A 12,597-nucleotide genomic window follows, 5' to 3' on the forward strand; every position below is an offset into this window, starting at 1 on the left:
CATCATCACCGTGGCAAGCATCACACAGTAGCTTTACACTGCATTGGAGGCACACTGAAAACACACTGACTATTCATTTACAGGAAAAGAGAAGAACCCCCCATGTAGATTCACTGATGGAACGCACACACACACACACACACACACACACACACACACACACACACACACACACACACACACACACACACACACACACACACACACACACACACACACACACACACACACACACACAGTTCCATATGTGGCTTGTTGACAGAGGAAGAGCATTTCACACACTTTGACATCTTCCTCTTTCACTCTGATAACTTGGGTACATTCTCTTCAGCAGCATTAGCAATGCACATGCAGTCTGTCATTTACCCTCAGCTAGAAGAAACAGCGTGGATGTGTTTAGGAGTTAGTAAAGCCTAGCACTAACAGTCTGCTTCACCCTGGTGAGCTCCTCCACACTGATTCCACAATTACGCCATCAAACCATCTGGATTTTATCTGGTGTCCTCAGTATGAACCCTCCATCACAGATCTGCCCTCACACACCACCTCAGCTGGCTAACCACCAGTGTAATCTTCATCACTTGGCCTCATCAGCGCTAGCTACACGAATACAATCATACAACTTGCTCCACCTCATCCTTGATAGTTGCTGTTGCTTTGTTAGCCAAACTCTGCCTACAAGTTACTGTCATCATAAGTCTGTCCCGGTTAATAAAGTAGTTACTCTATACCAGTGGTAACCAACCTTTTCAAGCCCAAGATCGCTTTTTATTCCAAATTGTAAACTGAGATCTACCAATCCAATATCTTCCAAAAAACCCACTTAGGAGTAAGACTGTTCCTCTCATATTTATTTTTGCAATCAATTTCTGTTACAACAGGCTGAATGTACGTGCATACATACACACAAAGAAAAACACAGCTATGCACAGTTATCTGTTCAATGCGCAATATCCATATTTACAGAAGGCATATCTGTTCAGTACAAACTGTTCACAGTTATCTGTTCAATGCACAATATTTAGTTTCTCAGTTCAGTTAATAATATTCACACTTACAGATACTAGCCTACAGTTCAGTGAACACAATCCATATTAAGTTTCTCTGTTCAATGCACAATATCTGTCAATGCTCAAGTTGCTCTATCAGCCTGACTGCACATTATCTGTAAGTGTTTTGAAATCTGGTTGAAAGTAAGTGATTGCCAGTCTGAGGCAGTCAGTAAGATGTGCGGTCAGTCATACGAGTTCTATACTTGGCTTTTATTATTTTCATTTGTGAAAAGGCCATTTCACATAAGTATGTGGAGCCAAAGTAGGCCCTCAGTTTAAGCGTGCATGACACAATCAGTGGATACCGCTCTCTACTCACGAGAGACCAAAAGTCCTGGTCTCTTGCTCTGGCCTTCAATTCTATGTCGCTTTGCATTTCAATAATCTCCATGTCCACGCCCATAGGTAATGTAAACACCTCCTGCATTTTAACTGACAGCTGTTCAATGTCAATGCTGAGGAAAGGGTTTGATACAAAACCAACTGCTTGCCCCATGTCTTGTACCTCCACAAATCGAGCGCCAAATTCTGATGTCAGTTTGTTCAAATGGGCGCAGAATTGTTCAGGATGAAAAGCGGTTTTGTCTGTGAGGTTTTGTGACACCTTTTCAAGATTTGGGAAGTGTGTCAGCCTCTCATGTCTTAACTGAGTGGTCCACAAACTGAGCTTCACTTTGAATGCCTCCACTGCGCTCATCATGTGACCAAGCTCTCGGTCTTTCCCTTGCAATTCTCATTGAAGGTCATTGAGTTTTGCGGTCAGATCAGTAAGGAACCCCAAGTCCAATAACCAAGTATCGTCGGACAGCTGCTCATACTCCTGTTCCTCGACTTCAGAAAACTGATGATCTCTGGCAGCAAATCCAGAAAACGCTGGAGCAGCTTGCCCCGACTGAGCCACCTTACATCTGCGTGAAAGATCAAATCTCCATATGCAGAGTCGAGTTCATCCAATGAAGACTTAAATAGACGGTGCTGAAGCGCTTTTGCGCGAATTCAATTGACTATTTTAACAACAACCTTCATAACATGTGACATGTCAATTGCTTTAGCTGCCAATGCCTGTTGATGTATCACACAGCGATAGTTTACAAATGGTGGAAAGTCTGGGTCTTTTCTGCACAACGTGACGAATCCTGAACGAACACCGATCATTGCCTGTGCCCCATCGGTTGTGAAACACACTATTTTATGAATGGGAATCTTGTACTCACGCACAAAGTCCTTGAATGCCCTGTACACGTCCTCACCCCTGGTTCTTTCTTTCAATGGGATAAGGGCCAGAAAGTCCTCCTTGACAGTAAAATCCGTGAAACCATTCGGACAAACACACTTAGCTGGGCTGTGTCTGTGGCGTCGGTAGACTCGTCAAATTGAATTGAAAAGTATTCCGAGAAAGATCAGTCTTTTAATGCTTGCTGGGATACATCTTCGGACAATGACTCGACTCGTCTGGCTACAGTTGGTGCACCAAGTGGTACACTTCTTATCCTTGCTTTTATGTCTTCTTTGTTTTTAAAATCAGCAAACAAGACGTCAGCTGTTACGCTCATTGCTTCTTTGATCAACTCACCATCGTAAATGGTTTTTTGTGCTTAGCCAAAATATGGCGAACTCGGAAGGACGTTTCTGTAGCTGCCTTGCTCTTTGCTGTAGTGTAGTTTGTAAAAGTGACTGCTGTGCTTTTAGTCCTCTTTTCAGTTCATCAATTGTTTAATTCACATGTTGTGTCTAACCGATTTTGTACAGTTGTACAGTCTTTGAATTTAGCACGGGTGCTAGCATGATGGCGCTCCAGGTTGCCAAGTTTTGGCAAGGCTACCGCCTGTTGGCATATGAGGCATATAGTCTTCTCTTTTGCTGATGTGAAAAGATATTCATGCTCCCATTCCAAGTGGAAATAATACGTGTTTGATTTCTTTTTTGCCGGACCCTCAGCCATATCGATGTTAACTGTTAGTTAAGGGTGGCAGAACTTGGCACAGTTTAAAGTTACTACTTTCTCAAGATGTCCGTCAGGATACGATTTTTTTTAACCCCGCCCACAATTGCATGCAGCCTCAGCATAGACCTCAGCATATCAAATAATCAATTGGAGTTTGTAAAATGACCTATGCGTGATTCAAATCAACAAGCCAGAGCTAGGTCTAAAAAGCTTGTTAAAACAACCAACCAACCAGAGCATGAACATTTATTTATTTTTAGAAAATGTGAAAATGCTCGGGATCGACAGTGAAGGCTTTGAAGATCGACCAGTCCATCGCGATCAACCTGTTGGTTACCCCTGCTCTATACTAATTCTAGCCATGTCTGGAGATTGCAATGCGCTCACACTGGACAAAGGTGATGCAGACAAAACTAACAATACCATCCATACTGAAAAATATTGCAGATACTTTCTTATAAATAAAGGTGTAGTGAAAGACCATCTGCTATCCTGGAAAGACCATAATATAGTCTGCAAAAGGACAAAACAAAGAGTTTACTTTCTCCAGCACCTTAGTTCTTTCAGGGCAAGTAGACCAACTCAGAGTGTTCTACAGTTCTGCAATACCATCGGTACAAGTGTTTGTCCTCCAGTGTGAAGTCAAAGCTGCTCCACCAGTTGAAAATCTGCTCAAAGATTATAGGTCAACCCTGTGAGAGTCTCTATGAATCAGCCTACCCTAACAACATATTAAGCAGTGTGTTGACACACATCCTGTATCATTTCCTTTTCTGTTTCTCCCCACTGTAAGAGGTTACACGGTGTCAGTGGAGAGACAGGGAGTCAGCCACCGCGCAGTGAGGACAACAGCTTTTCACAGTGCACTGTAAGCACTTTGTTTGCAGAAACACTTCAAACTCATACAAGGTTATATGCTTTTATACTCTTGGATTTAGTATATTCAAAAATATTGAGACCTCTCACAAAGGGTTCTCAAAGAACCAGAAAACAAACAAAAGCAAATCTTCAATCTGCTGGAAGTTTTATTAGCAACCAGACGCTCCACTAAGGTGATTACCAGCAGCGCATCAGACAAGAAGCAGCCTGCAGTCTCCAGGCAACTCCAGCAAGGCCTGGTTACACGTGTAAGAGTCAGTGGGGCGGTATGGGGTCAGATCAGTCTCATAATACACAAATGCACACAGAAGGATTCACACTTGTATTTAATGATCCGCAAAAGCATTCACATATTTTCAATGCACACACAAGTGTGTTCCGTTTCACATACATGTAAATAAAATCCAAATACAGAAAAAAGTTTTACACGTGTATTTTTGATCCACACATTTTGTTTTCCGTGTCAAACCGCTGAACCTGCATACACACACCGCTTTCTGAGCACGGATCGCTGTGCATTCTTGTGTGGGTTTTTTGAGACTCCCCTGATGCTCACCCAATTCGTACTTGTAATTTTTTCCATCTTTAGCCAATCAGATGTCTCCTCCATTCTAAGTCAATCACATGGGCGCGCCCCCACGAGGGGTATGATTTCTTGCGTACGTGACGTGGCGCCTCATATACACATTTTGCGCTGTCCGGAGCTGACAGGTCAACTGCAACATAGCGGCTAGCACAAGTGTAAGTGATAAGTGTCTCTGCGTGAATGATTCAATATGCCTTAGCTATGAATGCTTGACACGTTAGTGATGTGTTACTGTTAGCATGGAAGTAGTATGGGTGGCATGTAATGCTAGCTTTTGCTGGCAAATTAGCTATACAGTGCTAATAGACTACCTAGGATTATTGCCTTAAATAGCTAACATTAGCCATAAACGTCTTTAACTTCTTTCATTCTCTTACTTTCTTTTTTAGGGACAGCTTAGAAAGAATGAATCCAAAGTTTCCTGCTCAAATTATTCAAATCCATCAAAAAGTACAAAATATGTCACCATTTTTAAATAACTATAAATGATTACTTCCCCCAATTCTAAGGGGCCTTACTTTTTCTTGAAACTGTCGTTAACTTACAAAGCAAAAGGACAAATAAATATATATTTACTTCTGCCGTTCTGTTTCTATTCATCTGCTCGGTAAACTCGCACGCGCCGCTCGATCTCTTTTCTTGATCGCCCTCACACGTTTGAAACGGAAAACAAATATGTGTGGATCAAAAATACACACGTACAACTATTTTCTGTATTTGGATTTTATTTACATGTATGTGAAACGGAACACATTTGTGTGTGCATTGAAAATATGTGAATGCTTTTGCCGATCATGAAATAGGCGGGGGGGGGGGGGGGGGGGGGGGGGGGGGCTGATGTGAAGCAATATCAGCCATTCAGCAGCTCACATTGTGGATCACACAGGCTTAATGTGAGTGACTGTCCAAACTGTCATACTGAACCCAACAGAAAAGAAGAGTGAAGGACAGGCGAGGGACAGGGAGGGAGGGAAAAGAGGAAGAGAAAGTCAATGAGAGAGGAGAGGAGTACACAAAGGAAAGAAAGGAAATAACAGCAAAAGCTAGAGAAGGATTTGATTCAAGAATAAAGACAAGGACGCTGAGGAAGCCAAACGGAGGAGTTACATGAATCGGTTTAAAAAGAAGATGCCCCGAGGAAAAAAACGGCACTAACCCCGAATAAGAGAAGGAGAAATGATCCATAAAGAGAGAATAAATGGCTTGTTGAGGGAGTGTTCAGCTTTTACTTCCTCTTACTGTACGTTTCTTAGTACAGTGAAACCTGCAAGACTCTGCCTGGAGTCAGTGTTTTCGGCTCTTGCACAATATTTAAGATGCTCCTGTGAGAAATAAAGAAACAAATTGTGTTCCTCTTCACGTTGGTTGAATAAAGTAACAAAAAAGGAAAAAGATAGGTAGGAAGGCCGAGCAGAAACAACAGTGTTTATCTTCTCTACTTATTGTGCAGTCAAAGGAGCAAGGCCTCCTCTCACAGCTGATCCATGGACAGAGTGCAAAGCATGGACCCTGGGACCAGCTGAATCCCTCCCAGAGAGAACAGTGCAGATTCAGACTGCACAAGGCTTTATGGGGACTCCTGTCGACCATGAAGCCTTCAGTGAGGTCTGGGCGGACCCTGGAAGGCTCAACCGGCCCTTGCCATTCTAGATTCACTCCTGCTCTTTAAAGCAATCTTTCTGGTTAGTCCGGATATTTTACCAACTGTTGCTATTTTCTCTTCAAATTTGACTCCACTCTGATAATTAACAACATTCACATCTGAAAAAATATGCTGGCATAAGGGATGTGGCTCTGCTTTGGTTCATCTGTGGTACCAGCAATGCATTAAACAATTCTAATGAGCCCTTCTGGCCCCAACACAAGCAGCCTCAGACAGAGAAGGGATGACAGCAGCAGCAGGTCATCAGGTCATTACAGGAGTCAAAACCACACTGTGAATATATCCTGTACATACCAACACTACAGAAAGATATTTGATCTAATAAAAATAATCACTTTAACATGCCAAACTACTACAACTACGTCGTAACAGAGGATGAGCACACTAACACATTAAGAGAGTAAGGGGTGCAGTTTCTATTTGATTATGAACTAGGTAGTTCAGCGATGTGAACATTGTGCATGGTTATTGAAGGAGCAGAACAATGTACAAAGAAGCTGCAGAACTGTAACCCTCTCTCTGCCTGGTGGTGTGTGAGAGGCCCTCCAGTAGGGTCTCTTGGTGTTCAGGGGGCTCACGTGGTGAGACATTTAAACAGAACCCAGTCCACCCTCCCCTCAACATCTAGAAAGGCTCATCAGTGTGGTCGCGTTGTAGTCACTTTGCACAGCGCTACTGCTTGTTACAACTTGTAGTCGCCAGGAACTGTTATTGCTCAGGTTAATCCCCCCCCTCCGAAGTAAGCGTGACGTGTTGGTTCGTATTGGATCTTGGATGTTGCCGGGCAACCGAGTGAGGCCAGAAAGATCCGGTTTATCAGGGCCCAAAGCCGGCGCCGCTGAGTTTGAAACACGAAAAACCAGATCTTTATCGGCTCCAGCTCCAGGTTGGTGGAAAAGCAGCATTAGGGGACCAGGCCCTAACTAAGTGAACCAGGCCTAAACTATGGAGACCAAGCCCTCACTAAGGGGGACCAGGCCCTCACTAAGCGGGAACAGGCTCTAACTAAGAGGACCAGGCCTTCACTATGGGGACCAAGCCCTCACTAAGGGGGACCAGGCCCTCACTAAGCGGGAACAGGCTCTAACTAAGAGGACCAGGCCCTCACTAAGGGGGACCAGGCCCTCACTAAGCAGGAACAGGCTCTAACTAAGGGGTACCAGGCCCTCACTAAGAGGGACCAGGCCCTCACTAAGGGGGACCAGGCCCTCACTCTGGGATCATTGAAGGTAGTTTCTAAGCCCATTCAACTGACACCACTCTGTGTCCTGACAGTGATGTGTAGTAACACCTGAATTATTTATAATGAACTTTAAGAGGGGGGTGGAGCTGTGTAGCCTACGCGTGGAGTTGATCAGTCCCGAGTGCTGACTCACGTGACATCATGAGCACGTTAACAGACTCTGGGGACACTAAGGCTCTGAACCACTTTGTACACATGCAGTACACCTTCCTGAATCAGAGGAATTCTCCACTAAAGCACAACACTGTGTGATGCATTACATGTCACTTGTTAGACACTTTTATCCAAAGGGATTTAAATACACTCATTATTGTGGGCAATCCCCACAGGAGCAGTTTGGAGTGAAGTGTCTTTCCAAGGGAAACAGATACATGCTGACTGCAGTGGGTGTCAAGGTGGGATTGAACCGCTGCATCTTTGATCTAAAGGTGAGCTTGAGGCGGTTTACAGAAAGGTATCACGGTGAGACCCCTTGTCTGAATAATGAATCTGATTCCAGTCAATAATCCACTAAGGGGAACATACCATAAAGTACCTGGGTAACACTCTCTGTGTGACCAGTGATTCCCCTTCAGAGACAATGTTCATTGACGACTCCCCCGTCTGTGTCCTTGCAATGTGCCTCCAATGAAAACACAGACAGAGTATATATGCATTTATTCAGGGAACATTTGATCTGTGACATTAATCTCATCTCACAGCTGAGTGCAGAGCCTGCTGCTGTACAGAGGAACGTGCAGTGATAACTTTATTTCCATTTTACAGTCCTGATGTTTTGAAAGGCCTGATGCATTCCAATCAACGTTGATCCAAAAACATAAGAGCTACATCATGTGAAAGGCTTATCCATGCACACGTCTGAATGTGCAGCTACTGTGATCATAGGAGTCAGGAGTGTCACCATATACTGGTTTTTAATTTCCTCACATTATTTCTGAAATATGAAGACCATGTTTTAAAGTCAAACAGGACACAGTACAGGGTGTATTCAAAAGTTTTCAAAGTGTTCAAGCTAAATCCCTCCACCCAGCTCGCACACAAAGACCTGAGCAAGATATTAATACTCTTCATTGTTTTCAGATCTTACAAGAGTACAAATGAATTACATTTAGCTTGGGAGGCACTGAGGAAGTTTTGCTTTTAAAATGGTATCGATTCATTCAAGGATAGGTGTTAACCCTGTAAGACCCCCGGTTGTAATTTTACAACATCACTTTAAGTTATTCTAAAAAAGTCAGTAAATGTTTGGGTTTTTAAAAGAATAGATGTACACAGTCAGAGGTCCTTTTGTTCAGCTTCACAGTGCTATTAAGTGGTAAATGTGTTTATAGGTCCCGCCGTCTGGCCAAATATATATATATCTTTTTGATATTACCATGTCTAGAACATGTAAGTATTTAGTTATTATGGAATACATTCATCACATTTCATTTAGATTTATTTGATTTTTCATTGCAACGTTTCTCAAAAAACTTGTGAAAACTCTTTCAATTCTGCACCAGAGGTTTCCTACCAACAACATCTGAAAGGTCAAAAAGAACCTTGCTACTGTTTTTCTATATTTGGGCCTTACAGGGTTAATGGCTGTGTTGGAAAGGATGGTTGGAATGGTGGTTTGTAAATGCATCAATCAATCAAAATGAACTTACAAAACTATATTATATTTTATTGAGCAGCCAGTTACAGTTGAAGTGTTATTAAATGGCACACACACAGCTGGGCTGGGCAGTACATATGAATACTACATCAAACAAGTAGGTTGTCCTTGTTTCAAAGTTCAGTTTAAATAACATCTAATGATGCCCCTTAATGTATTAATAGTCTGGATATGTTATCATGGTTGTTATTTGTGCTACAATAAGGCTCTGTAGGAAACTTGATATGGTGACATCCCTGATGACCAGAGGAGGTAAAGAGCGCAGAGATCAGCCCTTCACACTGGAGCCTGGCATGGCCACACTTTGGAATATCAACATGTCTGGCCCACATCGGAGAGCTTTCAGAAAGATCTTTCAATCACATTTCACAGTGAAAACATTTCCAAAAGGGACTTTCAAGGAGACATTAAATGTTCCTCTGTTAGCTAGAAGAGGTGCATGATGGTCACTAACAAAAGTCAAATTTAGATTCTCACTGAATGGATCAGACAGCAGGCCATGCGAGGCTACCTCCCCAGACACAGCAGTGTTAGAACACAGTGTGTGGAGCAGACAGGTGGAGGTCCTGGAGACAGAGGGGAGGCTCAGGGTCCTGGGCATGTTGAAGCAGCAGCTGCATGGCGGTCAGCAGGAGTGAGATCCAGTTCCCTCTCTTTTTGCGGGGTTGCAGAGGTGAAGATGGAAGAAAGCTGCAGTGCATGGTCAGCCTGACGTCCATCCCTCTTTCTCTGTTCTCTCTCTCCCTCAATGTTTCTTTTGCTCTCTGTCTTCATTGTAAGCGGAGGTGCAGGCTTGTGATTGGCTGGTGTGAGAGTGATTAGATTGGAGATGAAGAGACGAGAGGCGGAGGAGTCTTGGTGTGATGGAGGTCTACGGTCAAAATTGTTTATGACTACCTTCTTAACCCAGAATGACTGAAGATCTTGACATGGTTTCACAAATGACTGACCCCTCTTATCTACTGGTGTAACAGGAATGGAGGAAGGCTGCAGTGCCACTACGTCTCAGGATCTGCCATGTTGTGAAAGTAGAGTGATCCCAAACGTGGTCACAGGCTGACCTAAGTGTAAGTATGAAATAGAGAAAAGGAAAAGAGAGAGACAATGTTTGTCTTACCTCGTCTGACCAGGTATGGTTTGGTGTAGTCCCAGCTCTCGTTGTCATTCTTAATCACGTTCAGACGTGTTGGCTGTCGACACAAAGAGGAAAGATTCTTCAGGATCCACTTTAAAGGATCACACATTTACAGAGATGCATTCTTGGTCCACTTCTTCCACATAAATGATGTCCTCTCTCCATGTTAGTATTTGATGCGATGACACTTAATGTTGCTGCTGTTTGTATTTCAGACCAATCTTATCAACTGATACTTGCTTTAAAGGTCTCCTATTATGCTATCTTTGACAATATACTATAGGGCCAAATCTGTACAAAACATGTCTCTGAAGTGTTTTGCTCAAAATCCCAAACAGATCCCCCATTGTAGCATGCCTCATCCCCCTCTATCTCAGCCCTGTTCCTGAAGTGCTGATTCTGTGACTGTAGCTTTAAATGAACTAGCTGCTGCTGGCCACGCCCCTTTGGAGCTGCTGCTGACCACGCCCCTTTGGAGCTGCTGCTGGCCACGCCCCTTTGGAGCTGCTGCTGGCCACGCCCCTTTGGAGCTGCTGCTGACCACGCCCCTTTGGAGCTGCTGCTGGCCACGCCCCTTTGGAGCTGCTGCTGGCCACGCCCCTTTGGAGCTGCTGCTGGCCCCGCCCCTTTGGAGCGTCATGATCTCTCCTCTGAAGAGAGAAGTTTCTAACGCGGAAACTCAGCTAAACGCTGCCGTGATTAAACGCCATATTATGTTCAAACCACATCCAGCATTATCTCTGAAACCCTTCTCAGAGGTTACCACCAGAACAGAGACATTATATGTATTATATACACAACAACTCTAAGTCCCTCCTGCAGACATCCTGCTGAACACACAGAGGAGCTGCGGAGGGGGATTCAGCTCACGACTGTATATGGGGGACGATAGGTGGAGACGTGTCATGTGGGTGGGACGTTGCCAGGAGTTCAACGTAAAGCCAGCCCACATTTCGGTTATGACGTCATATTGGCAGCAAATCTGGATCAGCTCGTTTGTACCCCCGTTTTTAGAGATATGGAGAAGGAGGTAACGAGGGAGGGTTGTATTCTCTGACACTTTGTGATTCTCCTTAAACACCGGGACACATATTTATGTATAAAAGACATCAAAAAGTGCATTTTGCATAATAGGGGACCTTTAACATCCTTTGGAAACAACATAAAGTGTTTCACAGTATCAAACATAAATATGTGAAATCTATCTGTGTGCAGCATGTGGCTGGATAACAGACTCACTTCTGTCTGCTATTAAATAAAAGGCGTTCTACATAATAAGATGTTTTGTCTTCAGTCAGAGTATGATTAACAGATGATTCAACCAATCATCTACAAAGGTTTCTTCCGGGAGTACCCACCCTTTCCCAAACAGTTGTAATGCAGCTAATGTTGGTTCTACTTGAAATCCATCCTGAGCCTCAGGTTGCTGACTCCAATCATTTTCTTAAGAATCTCATTTCATGTATTCCTGAGTGGCTTTGAAGAGCAGCAAACAGTGCCTGGACCACGCAGGACGACCTGATGTGTCTCTTACCCTTGCATATTCGATCTTGAGTGTACAGCAGCCAGCATAGATGTCAGCTCCGTTCAGAGCAGCTTTGGCCTTCTGAGCACACTGAACAGACTCAAACCTGAAGGAGTGGTGTTAAGGAGAGAACATGGTGCATTTTAACACACAGATACGCACAGCATGTAGACACACACTCGTCCACACATGCAGCAGCAAGGATACTCCACCATGGCCTGGATTCCATTTCGTTTGAAGATGACGATCCTCAGCACACTGCCGATGGGGTTACACACCGTGTACAGAACATCCTGGACCAAATGGAAAAAAGAAAATAAATTCAACATTTCACACAATCTACACATTCCCACTGCTGCAGTGTGTCTGAGCCTGCAGGAAGTGCCTCAGGCCTCGTTTCCTGAATGCCATAACGGTACTGTGCCGAGTGAGACAGAAATAGAACTCCATATAACACGTCTCCAGGTCACTTAGAATCTAGTGGTACCTCTAAATCTCAAAGTCTATTTTGTTGGTGTAAGTGTCATCATATAGTGACCGTTCTTCGGTCAGAAAGTATCTGTAATATCAAACAGTATCTGTAAACATGCAGCATCATTTGTTATATCAGTTTACTTGTGAAGAATTTCAGAAGCACGGTAGAAATATCAGTGTGTGTGCATGTTTGTGACAGTGTGTTCATATCTGGCTGTGTGCATGTTTGTGACAGTGTGTGTGTTCGCTGTCTGTGAGTATGTGTATGTTTGTGACTCTGTGTGTATGTGTGTGTGTGGTTACCGTGGTGATGGGGTACAGGGGGTTCTGGATGGACAGCAGCAGGACCTTGTTGCCACTGTTGGGGTTGTCAGCGTTGGTGGGCCTGGTGATTCTCTTGGATGTGGAGTAATTAAAGTACGCCTGCTGACCTGAGGA

At 43.8% G+C, this 12,597-nt stretch overlaps 1 protein-coding gene across 1 annotated transcript in view; it reads right to left on the reverse strand.

Annotated features, from left to right (window-relative positions):
* Nucleotides 1-12,597, reverse strand: part of LOC134858543 (heterogeneous nuclear ribonucleoprotein L-like) — a 33,907-nt gene that overhangs the window by 9,854 nt on the left and 11,456 nt on the right. Inside the window, exons 4-7 of the mRNA XM_063874509.1 lie at nucleotides 12,463-12,590; nucleotides 11,893-11,978; nucleotides 11,695-11,791; nucleotides 10,143-10,215 (exon numbers count right to left, since the gene is read on the reverse strand). Of these exons, the coding sequence (XP_063730579.1) occupies nucleotides 10,143-10,215; nucleotides 11,695-11,791; nucleotides 11,893-11,978; nucleotides 12,463-12,590 (384 nt within the window). The remainder of the gene's footprint in view (nucleotides 1-10,142; nucleotides 10,216-11,694; nucleotides 11,792-11,892; nucleotides 11,979-12,462; nucleotides 12,591-12,597) is intronic.

Source organism: Eleginops maclovinus, chromosome 22 (genome assembly GCF_036324505.1).
Source record: "Eleginops maclovinus isolate JMC-PN-2008 ecotype Puerto Natales chromosome 22, JC_Emac_rtc_rv5, whole genome shotgun sequence".
NCBI classification, from domain to species: domain Eukaryota; kingdom Metazoa; phylum Chordata; class Actinopteri; order Perciformes; family Eleginopidae; genus Eleginops; species Eleginops maclovinus.